General features: G+C 34.1%; 1 protein-coding gene across 4 annotated transcripts in view; it reads right to left on the reverse strand.

Moving 5' to 3' along the window:
- Positions 1-15,797, reverse strand: part of f (espin protein forked) — a 73,285-nt gene that overhangs the window by 38,142 nt on the left and 19,346 nt on the right. For 3 of the 4 annotated variants that reach the window (XM_081985953.1, XM_081985944.1, XM_081985962.1), the window contains exon 2: positions 281-517. In XM_081985953.1, the coding sequence (XP_081842079.1) occupies positions 281-517 (237 nt within the window). Of the gene's footprint in view, positions 1-280; positions 518-2,963; positions 3,121-15,797 lie in introns of those variants that run through there. The other variant, XM_081985972.1, reaches the window with a different exon arrangement.

Raw genomic sequence — 15,797 nt, forward strand, 5'->3', positions numbered from 1 at the left:
CAGTTAGTCACATTTTTTTCTTCAGACTTCTTGAAAAAATAGACACGTGACCAACTGATAACTGACATCAGATCTGTTTTGGCACACCCTGACACAAGTCACTTCAAGTTTTTCTCTATATAGTCTTTATTTGTCTAGATCATTGATTTGCAATAGTTCTTTTTCCTTATCATGGCAATTATGTATAATTTTGAAATTTCCATAAGGGTATACATTTTTTGTGAAAACTTTTGAAAATTTTTGGCGTGAGAGTTTCTCAGTCCATCGAATGTTAGCTTACCTCAGTTCCGCTGATGAATCGACCAACAATCGAACGCAATCCAAACACCCTCTAGCGGCAGCGTAGTGCAACGCTAAAGTAGCGTTACCATTCGGGGTACCATGGTGGGATTCACCGACCGGCACGGAACCACCTTTCTCCAAAGCGGGCATGGCGCCACAGCTGCCTATGGTGCTGCCCTCTTTCGTCGATTCCGCCTCCCACAACAGCCAGCGCAGAACGTTTAGTCTGCCGTATCTGCAAGATACCAAACATTGCGTTAGCTTTCAACGAAATCACTCTAGATGGCGCCAGATGTTTATTAATTAATTTTTTTTAATAAAAGCGTTTGATTAGTTATTACTTGGTACAGTACAAGTTTATTTTAAAAATGACAATGCGATCTACAGATTTTTAATAGTATATTACGTAACTAGTGATGTAAGAAGCATTTTACTCACGATATGGAAAAAGTTACGCACAAAGCCGCGTAGCGGCGTGTAATTTCATGTGTGCGTAAAATGCCATAGAGCACGTGTGACGTACTATACTTTACCTACGACCAAATGTAAAGTCCTGCTTTCGCAACTCATATAATTGACAGTTATTAAGAACATATGGTGTATCTGTTTTATTGCTTGTTGAGACTTAGGCAAGTGTTACATTATTGAATTATTATTACTATTAGAAGTAGTACTTTCAGTAGCATTACTTGATGTGTTATTTGCTATTACAGATATTCTAGACGACAAATATTCTAGTTACGGAACTTCAACGCCTCACTCGAATACTTGGCAAATTTCAGATAAAGAAAAAGTCGAGTGTTAATAAAAGTTGAGTTAAATTTCCTATCAAAACACAAAGCTAGTATTTGGTTCTAAACGGCTTGAGAACTGAGTCATTTTCCAAAAACTGTTACAAGATTTAGGAGTGTCTGAAAGACAGTTTCAACGTTATGCATTTTTGATTTCATTGGCAGAATTTCGCAATACTCTAGATCTAGAAAGAAGAGTTGTAGGGTTTCGTTGATTTTCTACGAAATTTTGGCTCAGAAAGAAAATCTTTGTTTAGGAAAGTTTTGAGGGGACAAATTATAAATATAATATATTGAAACAAAATGGCAAGTCAACAATGTTTCATTCAAAATGTAAATTTAAGTTTATAGCATTGATTGCCATTGCCAATGAACCGCTAGTAAAAAAAACTCTTGTACTTGAATAATCAGGGACCCACAAAGAAAAGCTTTCATGAAAGTTGTCCTACTTAGTTATTTTAATGTTTTCCTAAAATAATTATTTTCTTAACAAGTGCAGAGAGTGATTCTTTTCCGCACGCTCGTTTGGGCATCAGTCGAGTGCAGGAAAAGCACTTTACGCACGTAAAGTGAACATCATTTTTTCTACAAGCGTTTTCAATAATAATTGGAAATAACCACAATTGAAAATATATGATAAATTAAAATTGAAAAAGTCATTTTCAATAATAGTGAATTTAACAATATTGTTCTTTTATACATATTCATATGTATGTAACTAAAATATAACCGCACATTAAAAATATCAAGTCCAAAAATAAAACATGATTACAACCTACAAGCTTGATTACCATAAATGGGTTATTGATATAATGCATTACTTCTAATCTACTTCTTATTAATATTAATAATAAATAAAGAATTACAAGTATTATATGGAATAACAATTTAGAATATGATACATATATTAACATAGTAATGAAAATAATTTCTTTCCGTACTAGTTGCGGGAAAATGATTTCTTTACGCACTAGTGCGGGAAAGTCTATATTTCGAGAACAAAAATAGTGCGGAAATGTTATCATTCGCGCACGCTTGTAGAAAAAGGTAATATTTTGACAACCTCGCACTACTTAATATTGATTTAAATGAATTACTTATCTCAAAACTCCAGTTTAGGTTTAGTTAGGCCTTTTTTGACGCTGTGTGTCAAATTTCAATGCTAAATGTAAGACTTTTAAACCACTTGAGTTAGCAAACTAAAATTGGTGGGATGGTTACAACCCTTAAAGCATTACAGTTGGTCATTCAAAAGTTTTAAACTTAAAAATTCAAAGGAGTGGTAAAAATTACTAGTGATCCGGTTTTTAAGTTTTTAAAGTTGAACGGAATTTAAAAAAAACTCAAACAAGGTAAAACTACCCCAGAACCCAGAACCTAAAAATATAAGATAAATTAAATTGCCTTTCAAACTTTCAGAAGCAGAAGTTTGGTAACATTTTACCTTCACCCATAAACAGCCTTTCTGTCTCCTGGAAGCTGTTCACGGCTCCATAAACACTATGTACTACTTACTATTAATTTAAACCAAAATGAGCGCGTTTCTAATGGAGTACCTAAATCATCAATAACCAGTATAGTTGAAAGGTTAAATAGGGTTCCCAACTACAGATTAATTACAAATTTCTTCTTGCATTGTGCATAGCATCTGCCTCGACAGAGGCAGAGTTAACGATGATATTGATAAAAAATGTAAACGGCGACAAAAAATCTCAAAGAGATGTGTCTGCTTAGAAAGTAGTCCTCTAAAATCTTAATATAAAGTTCTACCGCCCCATTTCGATACCATTTTAGGCTAATAATCGATAATTTCAAAATTACTTCAAGCCAAATAACTATTAACCATCTGGCTTTTTATTATCAATGGATAAATAAAACGACTATACTTACAAAGTTTCATATAGTTAACAAACACATTCAAGCAAAAAATTAATTTCACATTATTATAGGCAGGTGAATTTCAGCTCAAAACACAACAAACCACATCTTGTTTGACTGCTGAATGCAAACAATCAAAACGTTTCACCTTGGCCTTACGGCTTACAGCCTAAAGCATTCCTTTTTGTAGTATAGGTACAGTAAAGGTCGTTCAACGAACTTGTTCGCAATACTTGGTTCCTGCATTTCTTGACCACAGACAACCACTAATAATAGTCATATGGAAACGCGTAACAGCAAAAACTTGTTTCAAGTTCAGTCTTGCCTATTTTCGTCTAATTTCATTTAATTTTTTGTTACTAATTTTCCTTGTATGCACAGCAGTTCTGCTGCTAATCTATCCTCGAGAGTAACGGCACCAGATTGTAAAGATAATTTACATTTCGGTTTAGGCATCGTTTAATTGATATTGTGCAATATAATTAGAGCCAACGGGTAATTAACAGTTTAAATTGATCATGGTTTATTTATTACAATTTATTGAAATGCGAATTAGTTTAATAAGTGAAGGAATATCATAAGTTAGAGATTTATGTAAGCTTGTAATAATAGACTTTTCGTGTTATTTAATGTAAACCACGGTTTACTTTCACCCAAAGATTTTAGGGTAGTTAGACAAAAAACAACTATAAACAAAATTCGTTTCTCCTTAGAATGTACCCGTTTACAACAATCCAAAATTTGCATTTTCTACTAATCTCAGTGGCGTAGTAATAAAACGTATTGGAGTTATGTTTGGTTGGGGACTACCAATGCGGGTTTCGACCCAAGAGATCAACAACAGATCAAATATTTACCATACTGTCTTCTCCTAGAGAAAAGCTAGGAGTTTAACAGAGAGGTCCACCAACACTTTGTAGATTTCCGCCAGGCTTACTATAGCATCACTAGGGAAAGTATCTGACAAGCGTTGGAAGACATAGGCAAAGATCATAAAGGTACGCATAGGGAACTCTAAAGACAAAGTTATAATAATAAAGAACATTCTCTATCAACAATGGCCCTTAAAACCGTGCTTAACATGGTTATAAAAGAAACAAATATTAGCCTGTAAATATTTGCAAATAAGGGTCCAGTTGATTTTGGCATATGCCGACGACATTGACACTGTAGGAAGAAGTAAAAGCAAAAGGAATATTTATGAACATAGAGAAGGAGATGAGGAAGGTAGGCCCCACAATCAACGAGGACAAGACCAAATATATGCATGTCAGATGGAGTGCAGGAAGGGACAACCTTCAATTTCGGAAGAGTTATAGCCTCGGGCAACGATATCAGTAGCAAAATAAAAGCAATACATATTTTTTCGCCTTTCAAAGCTTAGGTTCTGACTGATATCTAGGAAATCTAAAATAAGAATATATTTGGCACTAATAGAGAGAGTTAATAGAGAGAAAATGGAGATTTTGCTCCAAACGAAACATGGTACTTCTGCCAAACGCTACTCTGTTCAGTTCGACGCAACACTAGAGATATGTGAATTTTAAGGAGCAATATTTTTGTTTTAGTCGAAGAGAAAGTATAGTATTTTACTTACTCGCATGTAGGAGCTATTACTCACTCGAGGCCTTACGACCAAACTAAACTTCATCTTCGTAAGTAATAGCTATCATTACCTGCTCGTTGAATAAAATACAGTTATTGCTCCAATCTGATTGATAATAGCCATATCGATTATCTTAATTGATAATCTCATAATCCTTATACCAAAAGCAAGAAACAAGTCGGCATGATATTTATGATGATTTCCTTAAATTCTTTGCGAGTACCACATGTCAATTCCCGGTAGGAAATTCATTAGCAGTTCATTATTTCGACTAACGAATTACAATACCGTTTAAGAAGTCTGGTTATTTTTCTTTTTACATTAAATTTGAATCACTGTAAGCGCGACTCATTCGGTTAAAGGAAACGGTTATTGGTTTTTTCATCTTTATATTGTGGTTTCGTATGGCCACAGTTTCTTAATTTTGCACATTTAATGATTTTACCACATGGAAAATCTTTACAGGTCGTAATTTACTGGCTGGCTTTCCAAAGTTTTAAAGTCTCTGCAATATCAGGTAAATATCAATGAAACACTCATTCCTCAGCGTTTAGAGAGAAAGTGATCATTGCTATATTTGTATAAAAAAAGCGGTCATAAACAACAGCTGACGGTCAGAATCAATGAGCATTTGTTCAATCTGCGCCCAGATCGTTAAAAAACAATTTTACTTTCTACTGCGTATTTAGCACTAACAGCTCTCGGCATTACAAATTCATATTTAAATTACATGAAAGGCCGAAAAGCGTTAATAAAACTAGGGTAAACGTATTCTTTACGCAGATCACCAGGAAATTTGAAATACAAAATCGTGATCTTCGTAGCGTCAAAAACTAAAATAATGAAGGTTAATATCACAAAATGTAAGTGTATCTCGACATGTCATTATTAACATGTAGGCCATCGCTCATCAGATTTCAACATGCCGTGCATTATTGTAATGAATTAGTGATAATGATCTAAAAATATTATATTTTAAGGTCACCGTATGAAGGAGATTCTTTAATGCATTGTAAAGTATACACATTACAAGATTTCCTGTAGAACATGAACGACTAAAAAATGATTTTGAGTTTTTTAGGGAGGGGAATTTCACTACATGCTTTTTAGGTAAATTCGAGACGAAAATATCCTATAAACATGGATCCGCAAAGGCTTGTAGGTGCAAATACGGAAATAAAGAAGGTTCCATTTCTGACCTTATGGAGCAAACTGTATATTTGTATAACAGATTTTGGAATTTTACCCGGTTCTTTCTACGTTGTACTGATACTATTTTAGAGCTGGATTTTTTGTTTTTTTGCGTTTCTGTCTTGTGCTAGATGATTGCCTCGTGCATTGTGTGTCCGGTCATCACAAATCTGTCGGTCCACCTCATTGGAGACCGTCCTCTAGGGCTTTTTCCCCTGTTCTTCTATCAATGTGGCCAAAGTAGCTGAAATATTCTCTATTGATTTGGTTTAGTAGACCCTTTTGGATTTATAGTTCTTGTAGGACAGAGACAATGGTTCTGTATTTCACCCATGACACTTTCAGGATTCGTCGGTACACCCATAATGCGAAGGCTTCAATTATTTTTTAAACTGTTTTCTTTAGTGTCCATGTTTCAGCGGAGTAGGCAGCAATTGAGAAGATCAGGTAATTGGCCAGCATTACTTTCACTGTTTTTATGAGTTTGAATGTTGCTGATGTGGCCACATCAATCTTTTCTTTTTTTCGTCTAAACAGCTTCCATCTTTGGTTATCAATGATCCTAGGTATACAAATTTGTCTATTTGATTGGATCGATCGATGATCATTACTTTGGTTTTTTTTTAGTTGATTTTTAAATCATATTTTCTACTATAATTCTCTAGTTCGTTTATTCTATTTTTTAATTGTTGTTCGTCTTCAGCTCTGGTTGCTTAGTTTTCTTTCTCAAATTGATATTCATTTCTCTGTATATGTTGTAACGGAAGGGCGAGAGTATGCATTCCTGTCTGACACCGGCTTCTATGTAAAAGCTTTGAACACTATTTGTTCTGTTCTGCCCTTGGCGTTAATGTCTTGGTAGAGTCTCTTAAATAAATGTTTTACTTTACCAGGAAAGTTTGACCGGTATATTACAAATATTGTGTTTCTGGCAGCTCAAATTTTGATACCGCTTTTTCCCCTGACTGTACCAAATTTTGTAGTGTTTTTTCAGATTATTGGATAGAAAATTTAATGAGGATTTCAAAAATGGGCTTACAATAATCATTTATTTGCAAGTGAGTTTTACAAGCGATTTGGTCTCTGATTTTTCTTTCAAAATTTATTTCTGTCAGTTCAAACTTTGACACCGGTTTTCTCCTTGACTGTACCAATCTTTGTAGTGTTTCTTCAGGTTATTGGATAGGAAATTCAATGAGGATTCCAAAAATGTGCTTAAAACAGTCATTTTCTCAGTACAAGTGGGTTTTACAGGCGACTTGTTCTCTGACTATTCTTTCAAAATGTATTTCTGCCAGTTCAAACTTTGACACCGCTTTTCTCCCTGACTGTACCAAATTTTGTAGTGTTTTTTCAGGTTATTGAATAAGAAGTTTAATGAGGATTCCAAAAATGTGCTTAAAACAGTCATGGTCTCACTCCAAGTGGCTTTGATAAACAATTTTGTTCCTGACTGTCAAACTGTGATCAAAAGTTGCAAAAATCAGGGTTTAGAAAAGTTGTATTGCAGTATTCGATACAAAACTTGTTTCTAGGATGTATGACAGTTATTTTGACAGTGGCCACGTGTCTGCCTAGCTAAATTATCCTCCAAAAACCACGTGATATCTGTGACTAATGTCAGAACTGTCAAAATTTGTCTAGAATTTGCAAGAATTACAGTTTAACATAGTTTTCTTACAGATTTTGAAACAAGACGTGTTTCTAAGATTTATAAATTATTTTGACAATTGTCAGTAAATTACTGCTAAATTACAAATTGGATAAATAATAATATCTTCAGATTCGCGTCATTTTTCTCATCCCAAAAACATATTATTTGTCATACTCGTACGTATCTCTTTACGAGAGGAGAAGAGAGGAGTTATTCATTAGTTATATGCATTAGGAATTCTCTTTTAAAGATTACTAGAAAAACAAATGGCAAACTCCTTGAGAATGATGAGGAAACTTGATAATTGTGAATGTGTCGTAGTCTTAATACAGAAAACGTGCGGAGTGCAACAATTTTTTCTTAAAACTGATTACCGAAGCCTGAAAGCTAGACTAAGAACAGGTAGCTTAAGCGTAAAATCATAATTTTATGGTTTAAATGCTGAATTATTATTCTAAAATAGATGGTCATAGCAGTAGTCCCAATAGTGACTTGTTGTGAATAAAGAAAAGGCTGAAATAGTACTTTTCCTAATCAGTGCGCAAAGTTATGTTTTCCCGCACGTGAAAGCTGTTAGACCACAGGTTTTCAAAGTGGTCCAGTTGGACCCCCAATACCTACTATGTATAAGTGACTTAAGTGGGATTATTGGTTTCTTGTGCTGTGAGTAGAAGTCAAAAAGTAAAGTTGGATGGAATCACTGTTTTGATTGGCCTACTTTACTTTTTTGACATCCATTCACAGCACAATCAATCAGTTAATTAACCATTAACCAATCAATTTTAATTTTTTAAATTAAACATAGTTTGCGGTAATTTTTTTTCTACTCCTACAGGGATATTAGTTAATTCCTTAACATTTTGGAGAACGGACAAGTAGGCAATTGCCACCGGTTGAACGAATATAGAACTCTAGACTTTCCGCAACTGTGCGATATGAAATAGACCAATCACAAACAATATTCAGCGTGCGATATGAAATAGACCAATCACAGATAATCTTCAGCGTACGATATGAAATAGACCAATTACAGCTAATCTTGAACGTAAACAAAATAATTCTTTTGATTGTTATCCTCACTGACAGTTGACATCAAAACATTGCATTTTGGCTTAGGTTTTGAGGCAATGAAAAAGCCGTTCAAGTTTCAGTTAGTGTTCAATTGAAGAATAAAAACATCTACTTTATTATATGAGAAAGCGAATGATACAAACTTACAATTTACAATGTATCAAATCCATTCAACACCTCAACCTAAAAGACGAAGTTACTCAGCTATCCGGTGACAATTCGGGACACCGGTCAAACTTTGGCTGCGTCAAAAGTGATAATGTAAACACGGAAACGTTTCAAACATTGAGTGTTTATTTGTGTGAAATTTGGTAAGTAATTCCAATTAGTCGTAGAAAAAATAGCCTGCAAAACTCGGGCGAATTGTGCATATCGCCCTCGTCCGATTGAGCACTCAGCCTTTTCAATACAATACAAAGTAGCTTCTTTGGGATCATTCGTAGAAAAAAATGTATTCATTATATTCAAATTGAGTCACAAATATTTAGGTAGCAGTTGCTTAAATTTAGTATTTACCACTGCTTCAAATTATTAATTACCTACCGTGATATTGGTGTTCTACTTTAAAAAAGTAGCTAATTTCTCTACGACCTAAAATAGTTTAAGTTGTATCAAAACAACAATAATTTAAAAAATCAAGGTAATTGTACGGATCTGCTCATTTCCGCCAGTCAGTGACCGGAACACTGGGTTTACACACATCATAATTTCAGAAGGCTTTCAAAAAAATTTTGCACTTAGTACATCATTAATACGAGGACTAATGCAAAATTGACCAATTTTTAGAAGTAACCCACACTCTTTTCCTACCTCATGTTCTGAATTTTAATGGAAGTAGTTCCGTTTCCGATTCTTCTTTGTTCTTCATGTATCCTTCTAATGGTATGACGCATTTCCTCAATTCCCGTCGTAAATCTGGTATTCACACTATGCCTTTCGCTGCCATTTTTCTTCCTTACACTACCGCCACTTTTCACTTTTTTACCTATTCGCAATGACAACATTATACGAACCCGCACGTGCCTGATCACATATTTATCAGTTTTGGTTTTATGCTTTAGTGCTTCTTCTCTTTTATAAGGCGTTAATAAATGATTCTGGCTTTTTATCAGAGAAAATTTTCTTCCAACTTCCAACTTGTCTTCAGGTTTTAATTTTATACTTTCAATCAAATCTTTCGGTTTGCTGTCTGAAGATGCGTACACTGGATTGTAGTAGACATAGTTCAGGGAATTGACGTTACTTTCATCCGAACATTCCAAAATTGCGTCTTCATGTATGTTTGATTTGGCGTTTAAGGTGTTGAAAATTGCAATATTTTGCCCTAACGAGTTTTTACCACTTGGTCTATGTAAGTGAGTTTTTTGAGTTGGTGCAGGTAAGTTTGAAACTGCTTTAGCTACTAAAGGATTCATATAACTCGGGCGTTTGTCCAGTAACTTCTTGTCACTTCCACTTTCATCGTATAATTGATTTACTGTGAATTTGCAGTTGAATTTGGTAGGTTTTGAATTAGTGATGCTCAAGTGTTTTAAGCCTTTCCACAAATTTTGAAATATGTTTACTTGGTTTTGCTGGTCCAGTAGTCTTTCCTTGTATATTGTGGGTAGTTCCAGGTCGCGATACTTCTTACTCACTCTGTTGGGAGTATTTTTTCTGAATTTTTCTCTGTAATTTTCAGAAATCTGCTGAAACGCCTGACCTAAGTCTTCATCCTTGTTTTGATGCAACGCATTTTTTGTAGATTTTGATGCTATTCCAGGCATTATTTTCGTGGTTTGCTGTTCTTCAACCAGATCATTCTGAGGGTTGTCCAAATTGCTTATTATCGATATTAAATCCTCCACATTAGACACTGAGGAGCCGTCACTAAGATCTTCCGCAGGACTCCAAGTATCTTCATCACCAGCCATTTTACTGCATTTGGGTTCTTTTAAACTTAGCATGTGACTTCTGTTATGAACCCATCCCTTGGATATCGTCCATTCTTTAAGCCAAGCAGGCTTGGACAAATCAGGTTTGCTAAAGGACTTTTTTGACTTAAACTTGACCATTCGACTGTTGTTACTACAATTGTTGGTGGTTTTATAGTTAGCGGAATAAGTTGTTTTGCCTGGGTTACAGTGGAGTAACTATTGGCAAAAGTGAGTCAAACATGACATTTCGTAGCTAATTTGAACACATTTTTGACCAGTTTTTTTTAACTCAAACTTAACCCGTAAAACGAATGGTTGGTTTAATCGGAAACGCGTCACCCGAAGTACTAGATGAACGCGGGAAATCAAAGAGTTAAATCCAAAAAAACGGAAGTACCACAATACGGGTGACTGATGTAGTAAACCCTTCTTTGTTTGGAGGTCCGTACTTATTCATCCGTGATTGTCTGGTCATTGTACACTGCTAGCCGTTTGAAGTGTCATTGCCTCTGATTTTCACCTCCCTTCATAATCATGTGTTACAACTTAATTTTCTATGCAATTATTAAAATTAAATGTATTATCGATGTTACATTTTGTAATGATGCGTGTCGAAACTGTTAACAAACACGCGTCAACGTTCTGTCGATTATTATAAAATTCTTGTAAAAGTTTTTCAATCAGGACTGCATAATTGCGTGATATCGTGCGTGCAACCTTTAATTTTGTTCATTACTCTTCTGGAACCTAATTAATTCATGCGATGAGCAGTGTAACGCAATGGCATTGCACTCATAATAATTTGGTATTCTAATTGTGTTAGACAAGGCTTTTTTTGTCGTAAAATATTCACAAACCCGTATGTAATTGACGATAACCACTTGTTTGCAGTGTAGGTGATTTTTTTATTTTCTTTTATTTTATTACTAAGTTTGTATAGTTTGATCATTTTTAACTGTTTTCGCTTTTAAATATTTTTTAAATGTCAAACCAACAAGCATTCAAACTACCTGAAAAATATACGAATTTGTACCTTACAACTTTATACATTTTTATACTAATTTAAACGTGATTGTTAATCGTCCACATCAAGGAAATGTTATCCAATCTGCAAGAATTTGCAAGTCAAAATAAATAAGCAACATACATTTTGACCTGTCAATGCGTACCACAAAATTTTTCCCTATCACCATTGCAGCACAATATTTTCTGGTATGACATAAATCATCGGATATCAACTGAATCTTCAACAGTACAAATGGAAAACTTCAATGTACAACCACAGCCTACAGCTAATTACAATATTATGTTATTACAAACCCCTAAATTCTGCTTCTACCAACTTGTAGAACAGACTGATTTTTGCAAAGTTTAAAGAACAGTGGACCACTTACAGACAATTCAAGCCCTGATAGAGAAAACATCAGAATATAATATCCCAATCCATATGGCTTTTGTCGATTTCCAGAAAGCATTTGATTCGATCGAGATATGGCGAATACTCATGTCCATGGACAATGCACAAATCGATTCCAGATATACACCACTCATCAGGAATATATATGCAGAATGCATCCTTCCATATAAAAATCGACGAAGGAATGAAAACAAATAATATTAAAATTAAACGTGGAGTACGACAGGGTCATACAATTTCATCGAAGCTGTTTACACTCGCACTGGAAGATCTTTTTAAGAAGCTTCCATGGGGGAAAAAGGAAATCAAGATCAATGGACGTAACACAATTCCATTCATTCAAAATTGGATCAGATAAAGTATTGGCTCATTTTGATCCACTTTGATTGTAGCCACTGATGCCAGTTTTTGTCGTGCCTTATCCTGCAGTTGGTCACATATCTACCCAGATGGTTGGGAACGTCAAATTCAATTTGCCTTCCAGACTTGAAGCATATGCTCAAATTAATAAAGAAGAATATGCAATAATTTTTGGTATTAATAATTTAGAATAGTCTACTCTATGGTAGATCATTCACTCTCCTGATCGATCATCAACTGGTGCAAATGTTATTTGCTTTGTGTATATTATTATTTGTCACTCTCGCTGTCAATGGTATCTTTAGAAATCTGCGATAGAGCCACATCTCGAAGGTATCCAGTTTGTTGAGGCTGCTTATCTTCAGGGTCCAACCACTTTTAATTTGTATAGTGTTGGACACTGTATTTACTAGTCTAATAAAGTTTTTCCTATTCCATTAAATTTAAAAATGTAAAATAAAAATCATTAAAATGCTGATGCAATGAGAATATAACGAGCCCAAGCGATTTTGTGATTGATTCCTTAGAGCAGTTTGAAATTTTGTCAAATAGAAACTTTACATTATGTGACTTAGAACAAGAAACAACCAAGGAGAATTCACTCAAGTTTTATTAAACAGTTTGAAAAGAGGAAAAGAAGTGAAAGCTGAACAGATTTTTTTTAAGAAATTAACTTCCTGCCACCTCTAAAATAGCTCTGGGCTCTAATTCTTGAAAAGAGAGTCTTTAGGCCAGCTTTTACTTTCAACTTTTTTCCGAAGATTTTTCATTAACCTTTTTTTCTAAAATAACTCATGAGCTATAAGAAGAAAAAAACAACATACAAACAGTCCACTCTGTAGCAACTCTGTACAAATAAAGTAATAAATTACACTAACGCACAAATAATAGGTACAACTTGTAAAACATTAACATCATTTTGGTGTCGCTACTTGCACATTCCCATAAACCACGGCTAGCTAATAACCGAGGTGATAATGACAATGACTGTGACCTTAGTGAGAAAGAAAGGGTTAACACGAAAATAAATTACGTCGTGATAAGTGAAAGGCATTTCTCACGATGATCTTGTTAATGAACCCACATTTTGGTTGGTTTAAAAACTGTTTTTTTAGTCTTCATTATGAGAAATTTATCAGATAAGAACCCTTCACTCAGGACTTTGACTAGCTGAAAACGCTTAAATCAGTTGATTTACCCCACCAAATTGTTGGGCAAATTGTGATCGATAAATAAATAATAACACAGTGATAGGGAGAGTCTACCGGCAACAATCCTCAAACAACTTTCTTCAGATCCAATAACGATTTCACAAATTATGTAGGTCTCTAGACAGCCTGGGGTCGCCACTTGGTGGACACCTGACTAGACAGATTTGTACCTATTTGGTCTCAATAGAAATCTTGTCTGCAATGATGCGCTTCTTGTTTTTATTGCCCGACATAATTGATTGGTAATTCTCGATAGATCTTTAAAAAAGGAGATGGATTTCTTTTTTCGATTTAATTTGTCTTTTTGTGGTAGTGTTCTAAATAACTGTTTCAAGTTAATGTTTATTTGCATACCCATCTCTGAAGAAATCACTCTTAACAGATTTAGATAAAATTACAAGGTGTTGGCGTGGTTATATTGATGTTTATCAAGAATAATTATTGAGTGATTGCTTTCTTTTAATTACACAAAAATATATTACCTACATCTCAATCAGGCATCTGGTTGGGTTGTAATAAATTGTTGACAGCGCAAGCAAACATTAAGCTGCTATTAGCAAATAATAAATAATCTGGAGAAAGTAATGTTATGGGAGTCAATAAAGTATACTTCTAATGCATTAAATCTTATCTATCATTAATTCAATAAATCCTCTCCGGATATGTAAATTTCAGATTATATTGATCTTAAAAATTAATACATAATTTAGTATTATTGCTGTAGAGTTTCACTTATTTTTTTCATTCAACACTGATTTATATAGTGTTTGAAGACATTTTCTTGGGTGTCAAAGCGATCCTAAGAGTATCTACCTTACAGACTTAACATTTATCATCAATTTATCCTCCATCTGAATAACTGACACATTTCTCTTGAAAATGGCCAGAAAATGGATTTGCAATCCTTTATTTGGTTTGAATAATTATGAAGTTTCCATACTTGTATAAGTAATAAATATTATTTCAATAATCTTCATTCAGGTAAATTATCTGTTTTCAATTATTAGTGAGTTGATTGAAATTTAAAATCAATAAGAAATCCAAGGTAGCAAGAAATAACCATTACAAGCCAAAAATGGAGTAAAATTTTGTGGTCGGTGCCAATATACAGTGTGTTCAAAGTCTGTCGACCAAATGCGTCGTAATTTGACAGTTGGTCACCAGATCAATCAGCCTTCCGGTCATGTGACGTGCTGTCAAATAACGTGCATACCATGCTGATTCTTTTATTCTGTCCCATTCGGTATCCCATATTTAGTGATGATACTTTATGGCGTTGATTCTGGCATTGATTCTGTTTCTCACTTCTGTATATTCGGAGTGTTTTTCTGGTGTTAGTGAGCTCCTGTATATGAGGTAGGATTTCTGTTTCTGTTGTGAAAGTTCTTTAACTTCGTGACAGAACCAGGGTTTTTTGATATTATTGGTCCCATTTATGTTTACTTTTCTTTTTTCCAATGGATTGTTCGGTTGCCTCTACGATAGATACATGATTTGATTTTATTCCAACAGCTCTGCCCTTTTTTCAGTTCAGAAGATGCAAAATACATGACAAATATAGAAGCTTTAAGTCAGACATTTTTTAGTTAAAAGTCACCCTAAACGTAGAATGGAAAATATCAAAATATCGAGATTAGAGGGCATAAAAATCGTAAACAGACTTTACATTGTCTTTTCTCTTACCATAGTAATATTTATGGAGGTGATTGGGCCCATTTTAAAATAAAATTTTAGGAACAATATGTGTTTCTTGTAAAAGTAATTGAAGATATTGCTGTAACATCGGCTATTCCTAAAAAAAAAAAGAAAATGACAATGATTATTTATTATGCATATTAGGTCTTCCTAATCCAATGTAAATTTGTACCTTTTCAATACCAGCAAATTTTACTTCTTCAGTAAGTAACTTGGGAGAATATTTGTTTTCTTCACTTTTTGCTTTATTTTGGTAGAGAAATTTTTCCTGGGCTTTTATCACTTCAACTCTGAAACTTCTGTTTAATATTTATCAGATATTCGATTTCGTTATGAATAATCGATCCATCAGGGCATTAATAGAAATATTAGTATTACGAATAGGAATCACAGTCAATGTATTGTTAGCAATTAAAGAAATTATCGCTAATCGCTATTATAGTCGCTTTCTAAGAAAATATGTAACTAATGCATATTTATAGTTAGATTTTTCTTTTCCGCGTAATTGGTAACGCTGTTTACAATAAGACTCAAATTAGCAGTTCGTGCCGCTTCGAGTTAAAAACGTTAATCATATACCATTATTGCTTTCTTGATTTTTTTTTCGTTAATTTGCTACATTATTTAAGGCAATTGCATAGTTATATAAAGAAGTTTCAAGGATAACAAAGATCTCGAACACAGACCGTTAATTGAGTGTTTAACACTTTAACAAGAACCGGTAA

Source organism: Ips typographus, linkage group LG1, assembly GCF_016097725.1.
Source record: "Ips typographus isolate SLU linkage group LG1, UJ_Ityp_2.0, whole genome shotgun sequence".
In the NCBI taxonomy this organism is placed as follows: Eukaryota; Metazoa; Arthropoda; class Insecta; order Coleoptera; family Curculionidae; genus Ips; species Ips typographus.